This window comes from Lytechinus variegatus, chromosome 2, assembly GCF_018143015.1.
Source record: "Lytechinus variegatus isolate NC3 chromosome 2, Lvar_3.0, whole genome shotgun sequence".
NCBI classification, from domain to species: domain Eukaryota; kingdom Metazoa; phylum Echinodermata; class Echinoidea; order Temnopleuroida; family Toxopneustidae; genus Lytechinus; species Lytechinus variegatus.
Genome location: NC_054741.1, coordinates 40,185,160 through 40,210,410, shown reverse-complemented (window position 1 = coordinate 40,210,410; position 25,251 = coordinate 40,185,160). Strand labels below are relative to the sequence as shown.

The 25,251-nt window shown below is 37.0% G+C and overlaps 1 protein-coding gene across 1 annotated transcript in view; it reads right to left on the bottom strand.

The window, feature by feature from the left end:
• Window positions 1-25,251, bottom strand: part of LOC121408090 (maestro heat-like repeat-containing protein family member 1) — a 145,047-nt gene that overhangs the window by 73,370 nt on the left and 46,426 nt on the right. The window contains exons 12-20 of the mRNA XM_041599430.1: window positions 17,555-17,662; window positions 15,568-15,753; window positions 14,392-14,533; window positions 13,088-13,146; window positions 7,911-8,018; window positions 7,441-7,560; window positions 5,929-6,051; window positions 1,452-1,601; window positions 209-411 (exon numbers count right to left, since the gene is read on the bottom strand). Coding sequence (XP_041455364.1) covers window positions 209-411; window positions 1,452-1,601; window positions 5,929-6,051; window positions 7,441-7,560; window positions 7,911-8,018; window positions 13,088-13,146; window positions 14,392-14,533; window positions 15,568-15,753; window positions 17,555-17,662 — 1,199 coding nt within the window. The remainder of the gene's footprint in view (window positions 1-208; window positions 412-1,451; window positions 1,602-5,928; window positions 6,052-7,440; window positions 7,561-7,910; window positions 8,019-13,087; window positions 13,147-14,391; window positions 14,534-15,567; window positions 15,754-17,554; window positions 17,663-25,251) is intronic.

The following is a 25,251-nucleotide window of genomic DNA, read 5'->3' as shown; positions in this document are numbered from 1 at the left end:
TACAAACTATACATCAGCATGGGTGCTTTGAGGAGCATATTGTTGCACATGTTTTGTACTATTTTTGCTTCTCTTTGGTACATCTCTTGATCGCAAATTCAACAACCCATTAAAATGTCGGGACCCCCGCGATTCGCGAAAAATTATGTATGCAAAAATAACAGCTTATACTGTATACTAAATGAATGTAACTTGAATGAAAAGATACACTAATGCTGCACATGCTTGAAGTGCTAAAGCTCTTGTATCTGTGGTAATCTCCTTGGTACTCTCTGCTTGCATGTATGACATCATGTGAGCGAGTAAATCAGTCTTCTTAGCAAACGAGTGCCTGGTTTTGAGATGGTCTGGATGCAAGGCCTTCCCGATCAGGTCTACAGCTCGGATTAGGTTCTGTTTTACAGCAGCATCCTGAGGAAGGAGATGCCAAATATCGTTTTTCAAGTAGATGCAGTCAATTATTCTTGATACCCAAGCTTCATACTTCTCTTGTCACTGTCCCTTCTCCCCCTTTTCTCTTCCACTCCTTAGCCCTGTTCTTCTTTTCCTCCTCCACCTCCCATTCCTCCCCCTCAGGGGCAGATCCAACAGCTTTTCCCCAAACCCAGGCAGCTATGCTCCATGTACCCACCCACGGTTCTGCTTTTATTCATATATTGTTAAATCGTTATTATATATGTATTGTAATTGCCAAATTGATAATAAATAAATAAATGAATGAATGAATGAATGAATGAATGAATAAATAAATAAATAAATCAAATTAAATAAATAAATAAATAAATAAATAAATAAATAAATAAATAAAGAAATAAATAAATAAATAAATAAATAAATAAATAATGAGTAAGACTTGAACTTGGATCAAAATAAATTTAAAAAATGGTGAATAGGCATCACAATTACACAATAGGTTTCATTTTGGGGAAATATAATTCAAGTAAGTAGTAGTTAAGTTAGACATTACTGTTTAATTTGACGATTACATGTATTTGTACCAAACAAAGAGGCCGTATTTCTTTCCTTCATACTGTCTTTTTTTTCAATGCACCAATTTTGCAACAACTGCACCAGCACTCAATGACATCGATCAAACACCGATTTTAAATTCAATTAGACTCAGGCATTAATCTATTTCATAGAATTTTTTTTATATGAATAAACTGTGCAGAGCAATGTGGTCTGATAGTTTTGACTCTTGTAAAGTTTGAATCTCAGCCATTGCATAATTTGCTTTAGCAAGAAATTGATGAACAATGTGCCACACTCAACCCAGGTGAGGTAACTGTATACCAGCAGGAAGTATTTCCTTAAAAAGCTGTGGGCACTGGAATTGGTAGCCTAGCGTAGCCATGGTAATATACAAGCACCTTGAGCATCTAAAAAAGAGGATATGTGCCTAAAATAAATATCCTATATTTTAATCATCATTATTATTTAAAAAGTCTTACCTTGACATTTTTGAAGTGCGGATTGATATTCTTGAGGATATTTGTTTCAACCCTTGATGCGATGATGTCTGTAGGAGCATAGAGTGTTAGATATCCATAGCAAAGCATCACTGTACTCTTGATCTTACCAGTGTCATCATTTCCCTTATCCTATACAATAAAAGAAATGAGAAAAAAATCACTTTATTATAAACAATTTAGAGTTATTACTTTCCTTTTTTGTTTTTTGCATGATCCATGTCCCTCCATTCACATCTATATCACTAACCAAATACTTTAAATTAATCCATAGACAGTACAATACTCTTCTCATCTCAATCTAAATCTCACCTGAAACTTCACATTGATGCCCACAATCATAGAAGTTTATTATTATGGCAAGCTGAATAAGAAAGGTCAGTAAAAAAGGCACCTGTCCTGCAATGTCTCAATCCAAAGATCTAATATCATCTCCCTTCATCTCACTTTTCTTTTCATTTGACTTTTTCCTATTTTTTATTTTTTGCCTGTTGCCACTACTTGCTTACTCTCAACACAAATGTGTCAAGACTTGTCGCCATCACAGCATCCTCTGGGAGTCGGTTCCAGTCCTGTAAGGTGCGTGGCAGATACGATGACTCCCTGTACTGTGTTCTGCAGTTGATGAGCTGGAGTTACCTGCAGTGAAAATGTCTGGAGCGAGATGGAAGTGGGTTGAGTTTTTACTTTAACTTGGGACAGTGAGCTAGGCTATTGTCGATCTTATACAGCATTGACAGACATGATATTTTCCTTCGTTGTTTCAGGGACTGCCAACGTAAGTTCATAATCATTTCGCTTAAATTTGATGTCTGATGGTACTTGTTTAGCACAAAACGAGCAGCCGGTCTCTCTATGGACTCTATCTTATCAATATGCTATTGGGTGAAGGGATCCCAGACACAGGAGGCATATTTCAGTACACAGGATGGACAAATGCTTGGTATGCTCTCTCCTTAATAGTTCTGGAGCTGATCTTAAAATTTATTCTGAGGAATCCGAGTGTCTTGCTAGCTTTATTACAGATGGCGTTGATGTGGCTGTCCCAGCTCATGTTTTGCTGATTACCGGTAGTCACTACCAGGTACTTAACAGTAGAGGAGCTATCCTATGTATGGTCATGAAGACGATATGACAACTGAAATAGGCGTCTACTCAACCTGTTGTTTGGGGTCTGATATCAGGTTTCCATCTTTCCTCAGTGGTGCAACACCAGCATTAGCTGACTTCTTATTTTTGATTTATGTCTAGAACCGCTCGTTATTGCTCGATTGTTCAGAAGTTGAGGAATCATCAGCTGTGAAAATGTCATTCAGGTACATGTACTGTATGTCCAATAGATATGTCTCATCGCTCTCTGTATTACATGCCTAAGCGACTTGACTTTGGTTTTCAGATCTTGAGATCCCGTCTTCTTCATTTTCCTGTACAACCCATTCTATTTGTTGATCATTCTTCTCTAGTTGGTGGTAAAGCAAGGCTGGCTGATTTTTTTCCCTTGCAGTCTTGTGTGGTACGAATTTCTTGACTGCATCGAGAAGTTTCACTTTGGAGGCTTTCCAAAGGTCTTCGGTAGTGGCTACACCTTTCATGTAAGTAAGATCAGAACTGATGTTTTTACGAGCAAAGGATCTACCGACAAGGTTGTTTCTTCCTCTAAGCAGTAATTGAAAACTCACAATATGGAATACATTGATCTAAGCCTTGGTATCACTTCAACTCGTGGAATGAGATGGGGGCAGTTTGTAAGAAAGATCCAGTATGTAAGTTTCTCGCATAGATTCCTTTACCAGCTGCACGTAACCATTGTCATGGACCATGTTGAGGAAATCTTCCTGAAGTCTTGGGTCTTGAAGCAATTTGAGTTTGACACGAGCCCACAGGATCTCACAATGTGGTACCTCCAATTCAGGAACAACAAAGCTGTCTAGATTGTTACAAACAGCAATAGTACAACATATCCTCGCCCTCCCCTGTCTCTTCAATGGACCATATAGGTACATGTCTGGGAAAATTTGGATTTCGCTATCAATGCATCAAGCCAGGTCTCTGTTCTAATAATAATGTCTGGTTTCCGTGAATCAAGAACTTAAGGGATTTCTGAGTGTTTGGCACTAACTGACTGGAACATGATATTGAGTATTCTTAGTGCTCTATTTCTCAATTGATCCTGCTGACTAGCCCGAGAAGGTGTAGATAAATGATGAGACAGAAAATTGTCTCTGTTAAATGTTGGGGCAGTACAAAGTCATCAAAAGAGCAAGATACGGTTGAACTAGGCCAGTTGATACCATGGATGCACAAATCTGTAGTGCTGTTTGGACTACTCCAGATAGCACAGTACCATGGTTCTTGAGAGTTATTTGGGGGCTCATGGGCTTGCTGTGTTGATACTTTGGCACTGACCATGGAACCACTGCCCACATTGATCACAGGCTATGCCTCTGTCACTCCATTGGACTGGAAGATCACAAGTTCCACAGAGCCATGATGAGTAGTTCTCAGAACCAGATAGGAGTCTAGAGCCTGAACGACCTGAAGTTAGAGAGCCCTTACTTGATATTGGACCAGAATTTGATCCTGGAGAGTAAGAATTACTATAAAGAAGGCCAACAAGGTAAAGTCATACAAGACGATGCTGACTGATGGTAAAATAGGAAGAATGCTTGTTGTACACAGACTGAGAGAGGGTGCCAAGAACAATACCAAGTGATCTATAAACAGACTTTCGCTGAAGTTGGAAGAAGGCATTTCTGCCAAGATCCACTAGCCCAAAGCCATTGCCACATACTAGCTTTAAAAATAATGTTGTAAAGACAGTAGCAAAGAGAGCCCCTTTCAGGGTCACTCAAGGGTTCATTTCTATTCTGCCTGTGGAGAATCTATAGGTAGGACTATGTTATGCCAATGCTGTACACAGCATACACTTAGAAAAATCATTAAAATATCACTTTTGTGACCAAAAATACTAGTTTCCAGTTGCAATTTTTTTTCATGAGTAACTTGGGAGTAATTTTTGTATTCACAAGAGTGCTCGAAAACTGAATTTTGGGCATATTTTTGTGTACGCCCTCTATTGGTGGAAAATGATATGGCAAGACAATTGTAGTATTTCAATCTCTATTTTTAATTAAAAAATAATAATTTAAAGGATCAAATTTACTTAAGAGCCAAGTTATATGATGAATAGCTGTAATGGAACCTGACAGTGTTAATAAATCAAGCATTTGTCCCAAAGAAAAAGAGAAAATAAGCCAAACATTGCCAACCTTATGGGAGTAACAGAGAACAAGGTTAATATCATAACCTTGTTTATAGAATAAGTGTTTTACGATAGCATACTGCTGGAAGTACACAGTCACAAATTGAAATCATAACAAACAAAGCCATCAAATCATTTAGCTATGTACATGTATATTCCTGTATGTAGAGTTGTGTACACAGAGTGAAGTTGTACATGTAGAAACTTGCCATCTTAATGTAATTATCAAAATCAAATTTCAGATTTAATACTAGGTGAACAGTCTATGATCATCATGAGTAAAGATGAGGTTGTGGATTTAATTTGTATCCAGGTCCATGAAATCCACAAATATGATGATTTCCACAAATAAGATTAAATCCACCAACATGTAATCCTATATGGGGGTCACTAACAAAGCAGGTAATCACAAATCCAATAAAATCTTTGCAATCCTAAATCCACTTTCCCTGAAATATGCGTCAACAGGCACAGGAAGCATCAATTCTAGCAAAATATCAAATTATGGGCAAAAATCTAAGTGAAAAGTGAAAAATTACGACCAAATTTGACAATTTTGGAACGCATTACGATTTCGTACACTATTTGAGAACTATGCGCAACCTAATTCGTACCACTACGCGCCACTGTGTAGGGTCAAAATAGAAATTTCGTGGGGCAAAAAATAGTAGGCACACCCCCCGGGGTAGAGGCACGCTATTCGCGATTAGTTCACGACAGGATCGCGCATAGGCTAAGCATACTTTACACATAGTTCGCGAATGATATGCGCAAAATTGTGAGTGCAGACCATGTGATCAGTGCGAGTGGTCCTAATCAAAAACGTAGTGAACGTCAACACCAGAACATTGGAATATTTAAAATTTGCTCTAGATACATCACAGAATAGGGTCACTTTAGGATGTCGAAAATATTCACTGAAAGCACGTCGGGACAGTGCATGAACACTGCACGAACTATGCGCAAGCGATGCGGAAACATGTCGCAACTTTGTCGTGAAGGTGTCGGGATAATGCATGAAGTGAAACAGCCAAGTTGTGCCATACAGTATCCCACACTGGCATGCATCAGTGCGGGTACCACTATGCGTGCAAGTGTCAACCGGGCATAATGCAAATATAACAGGACTGTGTAACAGACAGAAAACATCAGGAAAGAATTATTGAAGGGGAAACCTAGATCTTTTACATTTCTTACCTTCACAAATCCAAAGAAACCAGATGATTTCCTGGTCATTTCTCCCTTAGTTACAGTTTCAAGTTTGGTGAGGGCTAGATCCAGATGGGATGAAGCACAGAAACCAACGCCAATTGCACAACCCTGCATAATAAACCAAACTCATACATAAAAAAGACAGGAAGAGCTCCTCATTTCCAAGTAAAGTTCTTTCTTTTTATCACTTCTAATTAAAAATATATCATTATTGGGTTTTTTTCCCTTCCAACTAGATTTTGGGCTGCTTCTGTTTTTCTCTCTGTCTCACTTCCTCTCTCTCTCTCTCTCCATATATCTATCGTTCTCCCTTTCTCTCTCTCCTCCTCTGCCTTTGTTTACACCATCAATATATTTTGCATATAATCACAGATCATTTTCTATCACAGGTATAATCTTTGTAGAAGTCAAGAATATTCAGTCTTTATCAGTTTGTGTATTATGCATGTATCCTATCAGTGCATAGCGCATTTTCCGGTGTATTAAACGCACCTTTTTTCCCGCTTGGTAATCTAGAAAATTGGATGTGGTTTATCCAAAGAAATATCAGAATTTCATCAGTAAACTGACTATGTTTCTTCGGTAATCTAGGTTGCCAAATGACCAAGAATTATATACAATATTTAATGTATAATTATTTGTTGGTTACTGAAAATTGAGAGTATATTTTGCGAAGTTTTGTCTGAAAAATCTTCTTTGTTATAAAGGTTGTTTTATATCATTTATTTAATTACTATCAATTTAATAATGTTTTCCTAAAAACAACCTGATTGTTTTGTGATGAAAACTTTTTTTTTCAGCTAAAATTCCATGGAAAATGCTCTCCAATAGGCATGTAATCGTAATTGATCGTAACCGTAATCGCTTATAAAAAAGGCAATAAATAATGTCCTTTATTCTTTATTTCTGTCCTTTTTCTCTCAATATTTAAAAAAATTACTTTTTATACCATAATTTTGATATTTAAAAAATGCCATTTTTTGGTCTCCATTTCCTTAAAAAAAACCTGGTTGTTTTGGAATGAAAACTTATTTTTTTTACACTTAAAAAATGCATGGAAAATGCTTTACAATAGGCATGTAATCGTAATCGGTTAGAAAACAGGCAATAAATAATGTCCTTTATTCTTCATTTTTTACCTCAGTTTCTCTCAACATTTTTTTTGTCTTTCGACTATACGTTTGATATACAATACTGCCATTTCATGGTCTTTTTTTCTTTATTCTAACAAAGAAATAATAAATATTCTTTGAAAAATAAAGGTAAAGAATAAAATAACCATTTTTTTTAATACAAAAATTAGTAAGATATGTTTTGGTCTTTCAATGGTTTGTAATGAAATTGGCTAACTCAAAATTCCACAACCTCGATTAGCCAATTTTTTTTTCCTCCCGATTTTGGGGGTGCGGTTAATACACGGCCGCGGTTTATATTCCGAAAAATATGGTACTCCCTCATTTCTACATGTTGATCCACAGGTAATTGTCTTATTTTTACCTCTCTTTCAGTCTGGTTATTATGTCTAACCACAGCAAACATGATATCAAGGTGCTTCTGGATAAACTGTTTGTTTGTCACTTTCCTCATCACCACTCCAAGACATTTATACAAGAAATTCTGAATGGGAAATCAAAGAATTTGAAATTATTAATAAATAGCTGAAAATGTGTATTATTCTGTCAACTCTAATCAGAAAAGCAGCTTCAACATATTTTTATCTCATATGAATGAACCAACAACCTATTCAGACATTATCAACAACTCCCTCAATATTTCTACTGATTAAACTATATTTCATGTAATATTCTACATTGCAAATTCCACTACAACCTTAACTAGATTGCAACTTGTGTTCTACATTGCAAATTAGGAGCATGATTGTCTAATCATCATGTTTCAAATATCTGAACACTCATTATTCATCATGCAATATATGATAATTATTCAATTATTCATTCATACTTTACCTTTTCTTCTGGCATGTTTTGATACAAAGCAGTATGTTCTCCAAAACATGTTCCTAATGCAGCAACCCAGTCTTCATTCTGTGCATCATCTAATGTCTTGGACAATAACTAATGAATACAATAAAAATATTTTTTATAACAATATAGAGTACCAAAGTGATGATGTAACAAAAAAAACTTTTTTGCATTTTAGAATTTTTTTATAACATACCTTGGCTGGGCATGATGAAAAACACCATTACCAAAATTTGGAGGGAATCAGTTCTTAAGGGTCTTAGATATGACATCATGAATACATAATTAGCCCCACTGAAGTCAATGTATTATTGATCTGGTTCCTAAAATATAAAACCATGCCAATAATACAATGATTTCAATGGGGCGAATTATGTATTTGTGACGTCATCTAAGTATCTAAAAATATGGAATAAAAAAAGTTGACATGCTTAAAGGGAAAATTGATGACGTCACACTTCGATACTCTATAATCCATTTAGATATGCTATATTTCAAGAGTTATCTTCATTTATTTATGCCAGTTTTTACAGACAGATAAGTAAATAAATGATTATTGAGATGGAACAAAGTATACAAACTGTATGCATGATTTGTTCATGTCAATGTATGAAAACTCTCAGATTCAAGCAGAAATACTGTCGCACAACATAACATAAATACCTCAGAATATCTTTAATGTTTAATTACAATTTATAAGCAAGTGTGAAATTCACAGTTTTACCAATTTAATGATTGTTGATAGTTGGCGACTTGTGCATTACACAATAAAGTCACAAGCACCCTCTTGAGAATGATAAGTTTTTATTGAAGGCAAACTTGAAAGATTTACAGCAGCATAAAATCAATAAAAACTTTTTTCTCGCAAAAGCAAGTTCTGGATGTAGGAATGTAGCAGATTTTGCAGAAATGAATTGAAAAGTGCAAACTGAATCTCAGTTAACACAACAAATAGGCAGATAAGTTTTAATTCTATTTATGTATTTACTTTTATCTTTTCGGTACCTTTTTTTACCTTTACTTTTTTCTCATTTTTTTAGCTTTCCCTTTTTTGCACCCCTTATACATGTATATATATGACGATGGTAGAATAGGATGCATTTCCAAGGGAAAATTTCTTTTAAAACATAATAATTCATTAAAGGAATAAAGAGAGAAAGGTGTCAGAAGGCATCTAGCATCATTCTGCTACCAAAAAGAGGTATGCGCCTAACAAGCGACTCTCTTAGCTCTCTGATCCTTCTTCATATTTTGTGATTTCTGCTATTTACTTTGCACTAAAAAGTTTATCAGAAGCTTTATTGTACTGCATGGAAACTACAAGACTTTTGGGGGACTTTCATGCAGCCGAATTTGACATTTAATTGAAATATATTTTCATTTTTGGCTGAATTGGTTAGTGGACTCAGTACATCCTCCAAGGCTTTTAGTACATGTACCTGGACATCAAAGCCTTTTATGTTCGTTGGACCTGTGACTGTGCTGATTCTTCTTGTCATTAATCTCTTCATTGGGACGGCTCTACAGTAACAATACCACAATGGGGGTTATAATCTACCTCTTTCTGCTTCTGTGTGCTTTCAAAAGCAGTGAAAGCATAGAATGTCTACCCAAACTGCATAGAGAAAGAATGGGCTGTGAACTTTATCATGTGAAATACTTCTCTTCACGGATCCTATACTTCTCTAACTCATCATCAACTTTTCAGGTAAATATCTTGGTTTTTGGTGATATAAACCCCAACCCAGGACCTGAAAATGCAACCAACCATCCTGTATCACGTGTTTCTTCTTACAGTAGAGGTGAACTTCTACGTCTTCGACCGGATGCTTCTGATAATGCTTATTCATCTCATCATATCTCTCCTTCTCTTGTCCAACATATTGAATGGCTCGGAATCCATAGAAAACCTTACAGGAGACATATCGCTCATAGAGGCAGGAAAGGGGGTTGTCGGAGAAGAAAAATCCCTTCAAATTCCACACCGTCTGGTATCCCTGATCATCAACGTCTTCATTTTGCTTCATGGAATGCACATTCTATAAATTCTAAAAACAAGTCTACTGCTCTATGTGACTTTGTTATTAGTCATCGATTGGATATCTTTGTCTTGACCGAGACATGGTTAACTGGTGATCATCGTGATTCTCGCACCCTAGCTGATATTAAGAACACACTTCCCAATTATTTGTTGCATCACTTACCACGTGGTCACTCGAGAGCTGGTGGTGTTGGTGTTCTCCTTCGTGATGGGGTTAAGATAAAACTCAATATTTGTCAAAGTTATGAATCTTTTGAACATTTGGACATGAACATTAGTTCCATGAGCACTTCCTTCCGTTTAGTAGTCATTTATCATCCCTCCTAATAAGAAGAATAAACTTACTAGCACAATGTTTCTGGAGGATTTTGGTAGCTTTGTTAAATCACTTTTGTCACAACCTTTTCTTCTGGCTGGAGATTTCAATGTCCATTGGGACTCGACAGGAGATTCTGAAGCAATTCTTTTCCTTGATATGGTGACTGCTCCTAGTTTTATGCAACATGTTAATGCTTCTAACCACATTGCTGGTCATACTTTGGATCTTTTAATCACTGACAGTGATGACTCTTTTGTTTCTTCCGTTTCTACTATTGAAGAGCTTCCTTCTGACCATGCGGCTGTGAAGTGCCTCATTGCAATTGCCCACCCTCCCTCAATAAGGAAATTTCTGTGCTATCGTAAGTTACGCTCCATGGATATATCGTCTTTCAAATCTGACATTGTGCGCTCTTCTCTTACAGTCTCTCCTACTAGTGACCTTGATTCTTTAGTGGCCCAGTACAACAGCGTACTCCGGAGTATACTGGATCATCATGCACCAAAGATAGAGAAAGTAATTGTTGTTCGTCCTCACTCCCTTTGGTTTTCAGATTCTCTTCGTGTAGAAAAGCAGAAACAACGGCAACTTGAACGGAAGTGGTGAAAGTCTGGTCTGACTGTTGACAAAGTCATTTATATAAAACAGTGTAGCATTTATCGCAACCGCTTGTCAAATGCCAAATTAAACTATCACATTAATGAGATCTCCCAGTGTGATGAGCGCAGCCTTTTTAGTGTCGTTGAAAACTTTGTCATGGTAACCAGACTCTTAAGCTACCGCAGCATGAGAATCCTAAGGAAGTTGCAGACAGATTTGCAGATTTCTTTGAGCAAAAGATCAGAATGCTCAGAGCTAAAATTGATGCAACACCCCTACCTCCACATTCTGTTCGGTTGCGTGATGCCTGCCATTCTAACTTTACTTCGTTTGACACTATAACACCGTCGAATGTTTTGAAAATAATTAAGAACGCTTCTAAGACATCATGTGATCTTGATCCATTGCCATCTTCTGTTTTCACTTTGTGCATCGATGAACTTCTTCCTGTGTTGACAGTTATCATAAACAAATCATTGTCAACAGGTGTTTTTCCTGATAAATTTAAGGAAGCTTCAGTTCAACTCTTGTTAAAGAAAACACATTTAGATCCAGAAGTTTTGAGTAATTATCGTCCTGTTTCTAGGCTATCTTTTGTATCTAAGCTCATTGAAAGAGTGGTAGTCAGTCAAACTACGAAATATCTTGATGAGAATAATTTGTTTAATTTTGCTCAGTCTGCATATAGAGCTTTCCATAGCACTGAGACAGCCCTAGTTCATGTCCAAAATGGTATCTTATGTGGCCTTGACAAGGAGCAAGAAACCATATTGGTACTTTAGAATTTTCTTCCGCTTTTGAACAATCGATATTTGTTTATTGAAGGAAAGGTTATCCTCACAGTTTGGCTTTGGTGGTACTGCTTTGAAGTGGTATTTATCTAATCGTTTCCAGACTGTGTCTCTTGAATCTGTGAATTCTGACAGACGTAACCTGTGGTCTGGAGTTCCACAGGGCTCTGTGGCTGGTCCGTTGATTTTTACAATGTTTATATCCCCCCTTCAGGATATTATAAGGTCACACGGTATTTCATGTATGATGTACCCTGACGATGTTCAATTATACACCACTTTTAGTTCTAGGGATCGCTTTTGTGCTATCAAAAAAAATGGAAGATTGTTTGAAGGATGTTAGAACTTGGTAATTTCAGAATAAACTTTCTTTAAATGATTCTAAGACTGAACTTGTTCACTTTCATTCTAAGTACTGTTCTGATGTTCCCCAAATTAGTGTAAGGATCGAGCAGTCTGTAATTAAGCCTTCAAATATATTGCGGAAATCTTGGTGCTGTCATGGATTCATCCCTTTCCATGTCTCAAAATGTTGATGTTAGTCTACCTTTGTAGCTTTAAGAAAAATAAGTAAAATCCGTAGGTTTCTTAATCAGAATACATCCCATCGTCTTATTCATGCTTTTGTTACATCTCGCTTGGATAATTGTAATTCCCTTCTCTTTGACCTTTCCACAAAAATGACCTCAAAGCTCCAGCTCATCCAAAACACTGCGGCTCGTCTTGTTTCCTGTGTTCCTCGTTCTTCCCACATTACTCCTGTGCTTCGCAAACTCCACTGGCTTCCTATTGTTTCTCGTATCACCTACAAAATTCTTCTTCTTGCTTTCAAGTCATATCATGGTCTAGCTCCTTCATACCTTTCTGAACTCCTTCCTCGATATCAGCCAGTTCGAGTTCTACGTTCTGCTTCTCAATCTCTTCTTTCTCAATCTCATACTTCTTACAAACAATACGGTCAGCGTTCTTTCTATTATGCAGCTTCATTTCTTTGGAACAAACTCCCCCTACAAATTTGCAATGCCAACGGTGTTAATACATTTAAAGTTATGCTTAAAACTCATCTTTTTAAATCTTAAATTGATCATATCATATGTTTATTGGCCCATCTGATGGTATTTCTTTATTCATGATGTGGTGAGAAAGTTGTAAATTGTTATATTAGTTTTGATACATTTTGTTCTGCAAAGTATTTCTATTTCTGTTTCCTTTATACTTCATTTTCCTTTGTCTTAAACGCTTAGAGGCATTTTTGCGGTATAAAAAATTGTTATTATTATTTATCTACCCAAATACGCTTTTAACAATCTAATGATGTAAATCAGGAATTAAAAAAAACACAGTACAAAGAACAATTGAAACAAGCACTTCACAGGAATTATTTAATTGATAGGAGAGCATCAATGATTACCTTTAAGAGAAGATCCTCCCAAGCTTTCTGGGACCACTTGTCAGGATTATCAAGATTATCTAACAAGAAAAAAAAGATATCAATGTCTGTTTGGGATGGAAATTACATACAAGATCAACTTGCTCTTGTTGCTAAATCTCGTACTGAAAGTTCAAAGTGTGAGGTCACAGGAATCTTGGTACATAGGGTTTAGTGTTTACAAATAACAATCATTGGTGAGACAAATTGACATCAGAAGTGCACTTTTCCTTTTTGAAAATTCACATCTACAATTTCACATCCCCCCCTCCATACCTGAAGAAAAGTGAAATCTAAAGCATTTAGTCTTTTCCTATCTTCCCATAAATGAAAAATGAGCTTAATATGGCATATACTTCCCCATTCATGAATAAACATTTATTCGGAAAAAACAAGAAAAATATTATGAGAAGACGGGGGAAGAAACTTGCTGATGTTTACATGGCCATCTTGTTTTCTTTTGTTAGTAGTTAAGCTATGAGACGCATATAGAGTCTGCCGCCCTCTATGTGCATCTTGTAGCTTAGCTACTTACAAAGAGAACAAGATGGCCACGTAAACATGGGCAAGTTTTTTTCCCCGTCTTCTCATCATATTTTTCTTGGTGATCACCTGAAATGTAACAAAGAAACCTGGGTTATGATTGGTAAGACTGAATAAAACATACTTGACAATTATGTTAAGATATTCAGAAGAAAATGTTAAACCATTCGTTATATATTACAATGTTTTACCGGAATACCAGAACGGAAAAAACAAAACTGGAACCTGTACACATTGGATGGAATCCGGTGTTCCGTCCGCTTCAAACCCAGGCCTAGTAATCATCCACATTAAATCTTTTTTTTTATCTTTTGTCTCTTGCTAGGAAGTGCAACACTCAAACAAATTTATTGAATTGAATTATTGATATACAAGTACTATTTCAAATGATCATAATTTTCTTATTTCTGAGGCATTTTTATTGGTTTTGGTGTCATGTGAAAGGGCAGGAAATTAATTTTTGAAATATTTGGATTTTAAAGAGAATTTCTGATACTGCCCACCAAACAACTTTATGGTTTCCTCTTTTTAAATCGTTTTGACCCATTCATGTGTGAAATATTGGTAATATTGATTTTATCAAATAAAAGAGGAGATTCTAAGCCTTAGAATGATGGGTCATTTTGATTAAGGATGAGTTATAATAATCATCAATCAATCTCTGTTCCGTTTCAAATATAGTACCCTCCATGATGTATACTCAAATATCAACCTGGCCAAGCAGACTGCATTGTAATACTCACCCTCTAAATACTGTATGAGCTTGGGAATGACTGCATCCCACATGTCTGCTATTGATTCATTCAGGTTCGGAGATAACCCTAGCATCAACTTGAGAACATACACACCTCTCTGACGACCATTGTCTGGTCTACCGGCCATTACCTGAAAAAAAAGAGGTGGTGGATTGTTATCATTTTAAACAGAGCTACGTGGTTATCAAACAATTGGATACATATAGGGCATGAGTCAATGTTCCCCTGATTTGATTAAAATCTTTAACAACAGCATTCAAGAAATTTCAGGCTAATAAATCTCTCAGTACAATTGCTAGAATTGCTAGAAATCAGAATAGATCATGAATATGTCCCCACCCCTGACCAACGATGACCAAAGCAATAACTGATAAACATATTTGATAAGCATATTTTGTCTCTGTTATGTAAACATTTACACATACATAAGTCTTCCTTTGGGGGTGTTGCAAGAAATATTTCAAATCAATTGCAAATATTCTGTTGCAATTTTACAACTGATAGATCAACATTAGCTGCAGCAAATCACATTGTCCTTCTTGTTTCAAGGAGCAGATTAACAATCAATCACTAATTTTCAATTAACTACAAGACATTTGATTGATTAAGGGACCAAAATAGACTTGCAATTGATTGCAAGTTTCTTGAAATACCCCATTATTGTTCTTGCATACTACCTAATTAAGTCTATTCTACAATTACATACACACATATTATCCTCAACCTCAATGATAATAATAATAATAGCGGTATTTATAAAGCGCCTTTTGCCTGAGGATACAAAGCGCTGCTATTATTACCCCGGCTTTAGCTCGAGCTGCCATCACCGGCGCTCAGTGCATGCAAGGAATTAATCCTGCCGGGTACCCATTCACCTCACCTGGGTCGAGTGCAGCACATTGCGGATAAATTTCTTGCTGAAGGAAAACACGCCATGGTTAGGATTCGAACACATGACCCTCTGTTTGAAAGGCGAGAGTCAGATGATGATAACATTCAGTGTTTATACAGTGATGAATTTACTAAAGATGGTTCAATTATTTATAGATAAATCATGACCCCAATCGTAGGATTCAGGCACACTACCAACATAAAATAGAAGCACATGATACACTCCCTGAGGAAGATTTCTGAGATGCAGCTATTAGCAGTATCTTGACTCACCATGAGCCTGGCAATGATAGAGCATGGTCTGGGAACATTGACAAGTGTCTCAAAGTCTATCATATAATCCTCATCTTGGGCTTCTCGTTTCTTAGATGCTATGTAGGCTAGGTTACGACACAATGGCATCATGGCGTCCGTGTACTGAGGTAAAGCTAGGAACTCCAACAGGAATGGCCATAAAACCTGAGAGAGGAGAATTACAACACAAGTTAGGACCATCACACTAATAACATCCCTGAATGGGCAGTACTTGGACAGTGGAGTAAAAGAACAATGTAAATAATTTTGGTCACTCTTCCAATGTGACTGTTCAAACCAAACTGTCATAGTAACTGGTACACATTTTATGCCATCATCACGGGATAGCTTTGGAGCTGCTTAATGATGGCATTCTTCAAGGTTTCAAGGAGATAGTTCATACAGTTTGACACTCGATGGCCCAGACAAGGGCCTTTTCCAGAAATGTTACTGTTTTGATAACTGCATCATCCAATAGTAACTACCATGGTAATACAGCCAATTAGGTCTGGGAGTAAACAATGATTGATCGAATGGTTAAAATAATGGCTTGCCGCCGATCGCAAATCAATTAGCAAAATTTGCACTGTTCGGCAGATCCAGATTAGACACTTGGAATAACTCAAATACTCAAGTAATAGTAACGAAATGACAAGATAACACTGATAACATGAAAATACTTGATACAGGTTTAAAAAGGATGTTCCCTATGTAATTTGTCAAAAATGAACAATGATTGTATCACATTCACAGTTAAACAAAAACCTGAAAGAGGTCTGAAAATTGTAATCCCACTCAGCCTTGCCCTCGATACACCATGTATGTTGTATGTATAGGTGTACCAGGTATATAACTCTATGGTTGCATGTCTGTGTGCTTAAAACAGAAAGTACACACACACAACTAGCCGATATGTGATTGGACAATCAATGGCCAATTAAACTTGAGAGACAAAGAAGAAGCCACGTGCGTTCCCAATATGGAAAGGTTGTGACTTCAGAAACAAATTGACCCCTCCCCCTCTCTGTGTGTGTAAGAGAGAGAAAGATAGCGGTGGGATTAAGAATCCTTTCATGTTTCAAGACAATGCAATCTGGCTGCCCCCCCCCCCTCACACAATCAAAATAACATTCCAACATGTGCCATCACCTAATTCCAGATGTCACTCGTCTCCCAAAATAGACCCAATTATAGGTTCAAATGATAAAAAAATTGTAATTTTTATAGGTACTTCTGATGATAAATATTTCTAACATCATGGGCAGTGCCACTGGTGGGGGTTGGGCCATGGTGTGGGCAATGGATGAAAATTTTCAACAAGTAAAAGGTACCACATATGTGTGTCTCAAAGAATACTTCATGAATAAGTTGTTTACAGAGACATAAATTGGACCGAAGACTGAAGGCTGATTCATTCATATATACAGGGGTGTTGCACTTGGAGGGATGCGTAATACAAGCCTTGATTTAGGAAAGATTTTTCATTGGAACAATAAAGTGAAAGCTTTTATCTCCTTTCATATAGATTCTTTTGAAATAGAAATCAAAGAGAAGGGGGAATAAAAGGCTTACTTTCCTTTATGAGGAACTCTATCTAGATGTTCAATAATTGAAAATCCTATTTGGGAGGTCTTTGAAGTAGGTCAACTATTGGCTTAGAAGACGTGACCCTGACGAACAATCAACTGATTCAAGTGTTTTTTTCAAGAAATAATCGAATGGTAAAACTGACATTCTTCCCAGGCCCACAGCAAATCAAAGTCAAGGATTTCATGGAAGTTAAGATCAAAAGGCAAATATACCAAAATAGAAACTTTCATGCAGCAGTGACTAGGTTCAGGCTATGAGGGAAGTTTATAAAATGAGGCACAAAAAAAAGAATACCACATGGAGAATTGTTGAAAATCATAATATCATTGTCAGTGTTACAAATCAAGGGCAAATCTGATAAAATAAAAAGTTGTACCTCTTCCATGCTACCAATAGTTGTAGTAATGAGATGAAGCACATTCTCACTCATAGATCTTAAAGCTTCATTACTCACAAACTCCGGATCAGGATTCCTTTTACCAGTCTGAAACAAAAAAAATAAATGCATTTAGTGAAATTAATGGCAATGTCTACTACACTGTTGTGATAACAATGAGAATGATATGCATATATAGTAATCTATTGACATATTTCTGAGTACTAGTTCATGACAGGTAAAGTCAATGGGAACTTGGCAAGAATTCCTTGAAATGCAGAGTACATATCAACTGCTCTAAAGTTACAGTCAATGCATTATTGTACAGTACTTAGAAACTTATGATAAAGTTAGTGATAAACGATTTAAATGCAAATATTACAGAGGCTTTAGCATAGCTACAATGATAACAGCAATTTCAAATCATTTGACCAAATAGTAAAACAGGATTCTTGATCCACATAACTTTATACAGAATTCTTAAAACATCTTCACAACAAAAACTTCTATTTTTTATGGAAAATAAAACGCAGCTGTAAATAAACAGCACCCCCAATTTTTTCATCTTGAATAAAAAAATGAGGAAATAATTTCAGCCAGAAATAATGAAATCTGTGTTTTATTCTATATATTTGAAGCAATATTTTAATGTTTTCTCAGAGAAACTGAAGCAATAAAATTACAAGTGATTATTTCAGCGTTGTAAGTGTTTGACTATGAAATTGTGAGATAATCATAAGGTCTGTGCTTTGTGCTGAACGTACGGGCAGCTATCCCAAGAAGCTCATCGCGTTCATTGTGATTCTTCTTGTATTTGGATGAATCTTTGGTATGGATTGATAACTATATCAATTGTACAGTGTATAATTTTTTTATAAATACAGACCCTATTACCTGTTGATGACGAAGAGGAATTGTATTCAGATAACTAAACACCATCAAATGGTCAAATAATTTGTGAACAGGCTCGGAGATAAAATTTATTCGCTGATATTTTTAACAAAGATTGTCACGTCGGCTTTCTCAGCGAGCAAAATATAAGGGCGTGCACTTTCGCTAGCGAGAAAGCAAGAGAGAGAATCTATATGGGAGGGGGGTCGAAGATCTAGCGTCGCATCCCGTTATGAATTAAAAGGAAAAGGGCATGAAACCAGAGTGAATTAGAATGCTTGATACACAAAAGCTTTTTCATTTATCGCAGAGAGAAAATGAGAGGAGAAAGAGAAAAATAGAAAAAAGTGAGAAAGTTTGAAATACTAATTCTGGCTTCATATTTTTTTCTTCATCATTGCTGGTAGTTTGAGAGAAGAGACAAGCAAGAGAGAAATACAAATAAAAAATAAATGCGGATGAAATTTTGTTGTACAATATCAATTAAAAGAGAAAAAGGTGAATAGAATAACTGTGAATATTTGAAATAGAAAACTTTGTTGTACACTTAAAATTATTGCTTTCTTGACTTAGACAATTTCTGTTTTGCTATGCTCCAAGCTACAACGTATGAGACAAAAGATGGCACTCCGAGCTTTTTAGCTAACTGAGTGTGTGGAAATTTTGCAGGGAACAAGCTTTCTGTTTTTCTGTGATTTATTTTATATTTTTTTTTTGGAAAAGTGATAGTAGGCAACATCTAAAGGCAGGCGCGTACGCAGGATTTTTGAAAGGGGGGGTTTTCGAGCTGATTTTTTTTTTAATCTCCCGCCCAGTCTCTAAAAAGTGATGAGCGGTGGGGGGAGGTAATGATTTTTTTTTTTTTTTTCCAGCGCTGCAAATAAGACAATAACATTGAAGTGGGGATGGGTATGTAACAGTGCGGTCATGACCCGCGAGCGAGCAGAAATGTTCTCGTTTTTGCGTTGAAAACATAACCTTTTTGTCAATAGTTTGTTGGTATCATAGTCAATGCTACATGTACTTCGGATCGTAGCACTCATGATATGGCCAACCGCGTAGCCAGGATTTCATTTTGGAGGGGGCGGTAAATGCATGCGAAGCGTGCCAACACTTACAGAGCGCGCGAAGCGCGCTCCCTAGGGGGTGGGTGCCGGGAGGGGGAGTTTCCCCCTCCCGCGCAAAGCGCGAAGCTTTTAGTGTTTCATAAATTAAAATGAAAAGGAGCAGTTTCTCTTGTCTCTAGTACCTCCAATTCGGTTGACTATATTGCGATTTTGAACCTTGTTTTCAAAAGTGATTGTAAACGCACAAAAGAGGTATACAATGGAGGAAATTAAAATGATAATAACTCCGCGCGAAGCGCGGAAGCTAAAGTGATTTATCAATTTTTCTTGCCATAAAAAGGGTCCCGAAAAAAGGGTATTCTCAAAGATATATTGAAACTTTCTTTGGAAAGATCAGATTTGATTACAAACAATTTAGCATCAGTGCATATTTTTAACTCGCAAAACAGAGGAAAAGATTGGTAGAGGAAGATATTCCTCCCCGCGATGAGCAATGAAACTCTGAAATTTCAAAGGGCGGACGTTTCATCAAATGTAGATATCTCTAATACCCAATCGTCTCTCTAATTCAATTGATTTTCGAAGATTATTGAACTTCATTACAAGGAAAATAGTGCGCATAAAGTTGAAACTTCTGTGATTTATTGAAATTATCTATCTATATAATAAAGGATGATTAATTTTTTTGACTTATCCTGAAGCGCTTCATTTTGAATATAAAGAAACTTAAGTGTCATTCAAAATTTCAAACTGAGGGCGCAAAACAGGACAGGAGATGAATGTATACAGGGAAATGACATGAAGTTTAATACAATTTGATAAAAAAAGTATTGTACTTTTTTATTTAATACGACACGAATTCCATACCTTCCTCTTTTTAAATTAGGAACCTGTTTGCCCCCAAATTATGGTTGTTTATAGTAATGAGCTGAAAAGCGGGAGAAGCGTACTTTATGGAGGTGACGGCAGAAACTGATATAAAGATTTTACCCGCTCGGGAGCCGACCAGACCAGAAGTTGCGCGATCAATTGAAAAAAAAAGATAACTTCATACATTTACTTCGGCCTAACCTTACTCAAATTCATGCCCTAATGTATACAATTTTAACTTTAACTGGCAAGAAGCACATAGCTGAGGTGGAAAAACAGGGTTAGAGGAAAGGTGGGGAACAATGGAAAACTTCAATATTGTCATTTAACCGCGTGCAGCGCGGAAGCAAAATTCATATATGAATTTAAAGCAAGAAGAGTGAAGGAGTTTCTCTTTTGAGAAAAAAATAAAGAATAAATAGAAAAAACACAAAGCTACCTTTCTTCCCTTTCCTTCCTTCCCTTTTCCTTTTCTCCTCTCCTTGTTTCCCTTCTTTTTTTTTCTTTTTGGGGACGTTTTTTGGGGGGCGACCGCCCCCCCCGGCTACGCGCCTGGATATGGCCTTGATCAGAACACTAGAAACTTGAGAAATGTCATGAATTACGAGCGAGCGGAGCAAGCGATCCGAAATGTTTGCATTTTTCCGTTAAAACATACAATTCTTCTCAATAGCTTGTTGGTAATGATTACATATTAGTTGATGATACATGTCCTTCTGCTCGTAAGTCTCATGATATGGCCTTGATCAAGAGACTAGAAACTTAAGAAATTTCATAAATGATTACGAGCGAGCGGAGTGAGCGAGCCGAAATTTTCGCGTTTTCCCGTCAAAACATACATTTCTTGTCAATAGTTTGTTAGTAAATCAAGTATTAGTCGATGCTACATGTCCTTCTATTCGTAACACTCATAATACGGCCTTGAACAGGAGACTAGATACTTATGGAATTTCATAAATTATTACGAGCAAGCGGAGCGAGCTAACCGAGCTAACCGACATTTTAGCGTTTTCCGTCATTTTGGTTTTCATATTGGTAAAACATATTTTGTAAGAAAACGTATGTCTTTGACTTGGTTCACTTGTATTCATAAGTACATCATGATAATCATGTATGGCCTTGTTAATGGCAATACCGTGATCATGTCGGCGACATGCGGAAATCAAAGATATAATAAAATGGAGCGAGCGAAGCGAGCAGAAATTTGTTCTGTGTTTTTCGTCGGAAACATGAGATTCTGTTCATTATTGCTGTCATATACATTATTGGGTAGGGGAACTGTCCGTAACCAAACCAAGGAGTTATCAGGCTGTTGCCCGGTAACTCCTTGACCAGACCGACCTCTGGGGAGACAAGCAAAAAAAAAAAAAGAAAAAAAAAAGGAAACGAAAGGGGGGGTTTGAACCCCCGAAACCCCCCCTTGCGTACGTGCCTGTCTAAAGGTAATGTCCTACTGGTCAATAACAGGTATAATTTTAACTTTAACTAGCAGCTCAGTCAATCAAAAGACAGTAAAAATCTTTGATGCTCAAGTCTTCCTGTACACCGCTGCCGCCAGCCATGCCACTGGCTGCTGCGGAGGAGTGCTCAGCAAACATGGATTGGCTGTACCGTTAATGTTGTAACCCGCTCCCGTTGCAGTACGGGTTAACCTGCCGGTATGCCCCTGATCACGGGTTGCGGGCCGGGCCGAGTTCATTCTCAAACCCGCAGACCGTCATACAAAAAAAGGGAGAAGTAACGACGCATAATAAAAACATTAACAATGAAAATTGAGTAAGGATCATGTGCTTCTTACGTGGCGGATTCTTTTAGAGACGTAGATATTTCCTTTAAAAAAATGCCGGCGTATTTTTGTCTTGTGAACAGTGAACAGGACTGAGACAGTTCGACATCATACATAGAGTTGCTCTTTCAAAGGAGCGCCAGTGCAGCGCAGTCAAAATCAATCGCATATTGAATTGAATTAAGCTAAGCTAGCTAAGCGTTAGTAACACAAGCTGTTTACGTAAGTTCATGGGCGCCCTCGTGCACGTTTGTATTAGTTTACAAAGAATTGGAAGAAATACAAAAACAGAAGGAAATAGTATGGAGATATACGAGAAGAAAAAATTGACTGTATCATTATCCAGGTATTTCAACTTTGATTACTTTATAGACGAGATCCCATAGAATTGAATATTGTAATTATGATTGTTGTGAGTCGCCGTGTCGACCGACCTGGACTGAAAAACAACATTGCCGATCTTTGCTGGGCAGCCTGGGCTAGCTAGCGTGCGCTGAGCTGCGGCTCCAATCCGAGGAGTTGTGTAATGCTTTCAATTTCGAGATCAGAGCGGACCCATTTCCTGGTACAAAGTCACCAAAAAAAAAAACATTTTCTCTCCGGAATAAAAGGCGAATTTGCAAATTGTAAGCAAATTCACTCGAGCCTAGGTTAATAGTTGGCAGAAATAGTTTTTAAATGACTAATATTTTCAATCAATATCATAAGACCCGTATACCATTATCAAAAAATTAAAAATGCAGGCCTACTGCATGGTCCCATATTTCATTGATCAAAGTCAGGGGCGGATCCAGGATTTTCCAAAAAAGGATTTCAACCATTAATTATAGATACTTCGTACCCGCCAAAAAACTGCCAAGCAAAAAAAAAAGGAATAGAAGTCTTCGATTTCAAAAAGGGGTACATCCCGGGGTACATCTCGGCTTCAATGGCATTTTTACATTACAAATTTTTTTTTTTCTTCTCGGGGGGGACGTGCCATCCCCTGGATCCGTGCCTCAGTTGTCGAAGTTAATATTCTACTGTCTCTGACTTCCTGTCATTTCTGACAGTTATTTCTTTCTCTATCGTTCATTCAGACATGTTAAAAAAATTGAAGGCAAAAATAATTGGAAATAATAAAGCCCACAAAGCTTTCATGATGAACTTTTTTTTTCTTTTGTTAATGATACTGCAGATCAATTAACCCACATTCACGAACATACAGCACTTTTATGTATTTTAAACCCTTTATTTTGAAATTAAAGTTTTCTCTTCGAAACATCCCGATCAGTAGTGTTGTTAGTCGGTCCGGGATCGGGATGAATTCCCGGCGGTCTGAGGCTCCGAGACGGTTCCGGGATCAATCAACTTAGACCGTATCCCGGCAGGAAAATAAAATCAATAATGGCCAAATTCATGTTGTAATATTTCCCTAATTAGTAATTGTACTTACGAAATACGAGAGAACAATTTAGTTTCAACTGGCTGTGTGCACATGCACCTCAAAATATTATGCAATCTGTACTCGTCGATCGCATATGAGCATGCACGCAATCTAGCTTTGCACACGGCTCCGAGAGATCTACGCAGACAACAATCGTCTACTGTATAGTCTCATGTGCAGACCTCTTTCACCTCAGTTCGTTTTACTGAGTCATTCATTTACCCCATACTTTCGAGTTGAATCTGCTACGATATGTATGGACTAGTGAATTTATCATGAAATAATTTACTAACAATTGACGATGATGATCTATGAGTATTTGCAAATTTGCAAAAAAAGTCGCCATTAATTTTGTGATGATTGTATTTGTTGGGGTATTTTTTTGCGAAAGGGTTTGCAAATAACAACTAGACGAATGCGCATCATGTTTCAGCTGGTTAGAGCCGGGAGAGAGAGAGAGAAGGGGGGGGGTTACGGGAAGTGCTTGGTCGTTCACGACTGGGGACCATCTGTCATCTGTTGACTTGATGTTTACAATTGCAAACCAGTCGGTCAAATCATGGAGCTGTTAATAGCTCTATGGTCAAATCATTTCTCCTAGATATATTTCGACTTAAATTATAAAATTGTACCAAAACGCTGTTAGAATTGGCGATGTTTAAAGTGGCGTTGTTTAAACTTTGAAACAACATTGTTTTGAAAGTCATATCATACCCTATGTTGTAAAAATATGTTGTTAAATGCATCAAACAAATTATCAATGATATTAACAGTTTTAAATGATATCGTTGGAAATTGCAAAAAATATTTAAAAACAAACTGTTTAAAGTTTAAAAAAAATCTATTGGTTTAATAGTTTAAAAACAGTTGTATATTGACTGGCTTAAACAATGTTTCTTAATATTTAAATAGTTGTTCAAAATATTTTTTTTTACTGTGAATAGTCTGAGTATCTATTCAAATAATGTTTTCTCGATCGAAAGTAATTCATGACTAAAGAAAAAATGAGTTTGTTGTTTTGATGCGAAGTGCCGGCCGCCGGGACTAATCTTGTGTAAATTTCCAAATAAGCTTCTCTGATAAGATAGTATTCACTTTTCTCAGTAGTAGTGATATCAAGGAGATATCTCCTTGGTGATATCATACTGTTCAGAGCTACGAGAGAGGGAGAGAGAGTGAAACTGAAAGTTAAAATTCCGGGCTAGCTAGGGCCACAGGCGCACTGACAAGACATTACGCAATTGTCAACCACGTGCGCACCGACCACAGATCAGTGGCACCGACACGTGTGTTATTGGACTGTCAGATCAGCAGCTGGGTCGACTCAAACATAATTCGGGTCATGTCAGTGGTCATTAATGTTTACAGTTTGCGGTGGTGGCACGCTTTGACTGTCTCATCATTATTTTCCCCACGTTTTGAGTGAATGTTTACAATTTGCGGTGGTGGCATGCACACTTTGACCATGGAGCTAACAGTTAATAGTTCTATGCTTTGACTGTCTGGTGCACCGCCAGTGCGCAGTGTTTAAGGCTGGAAATGTAGGTATACACTTTTGGATTGCATTTGTGCGTGGAGATATGTTTCGGGATTCGGGACGAGCCGGGATCCCGATAAGGAAATTTTGAAGTTGCCGGGACGGTTTCGGACCGGGATT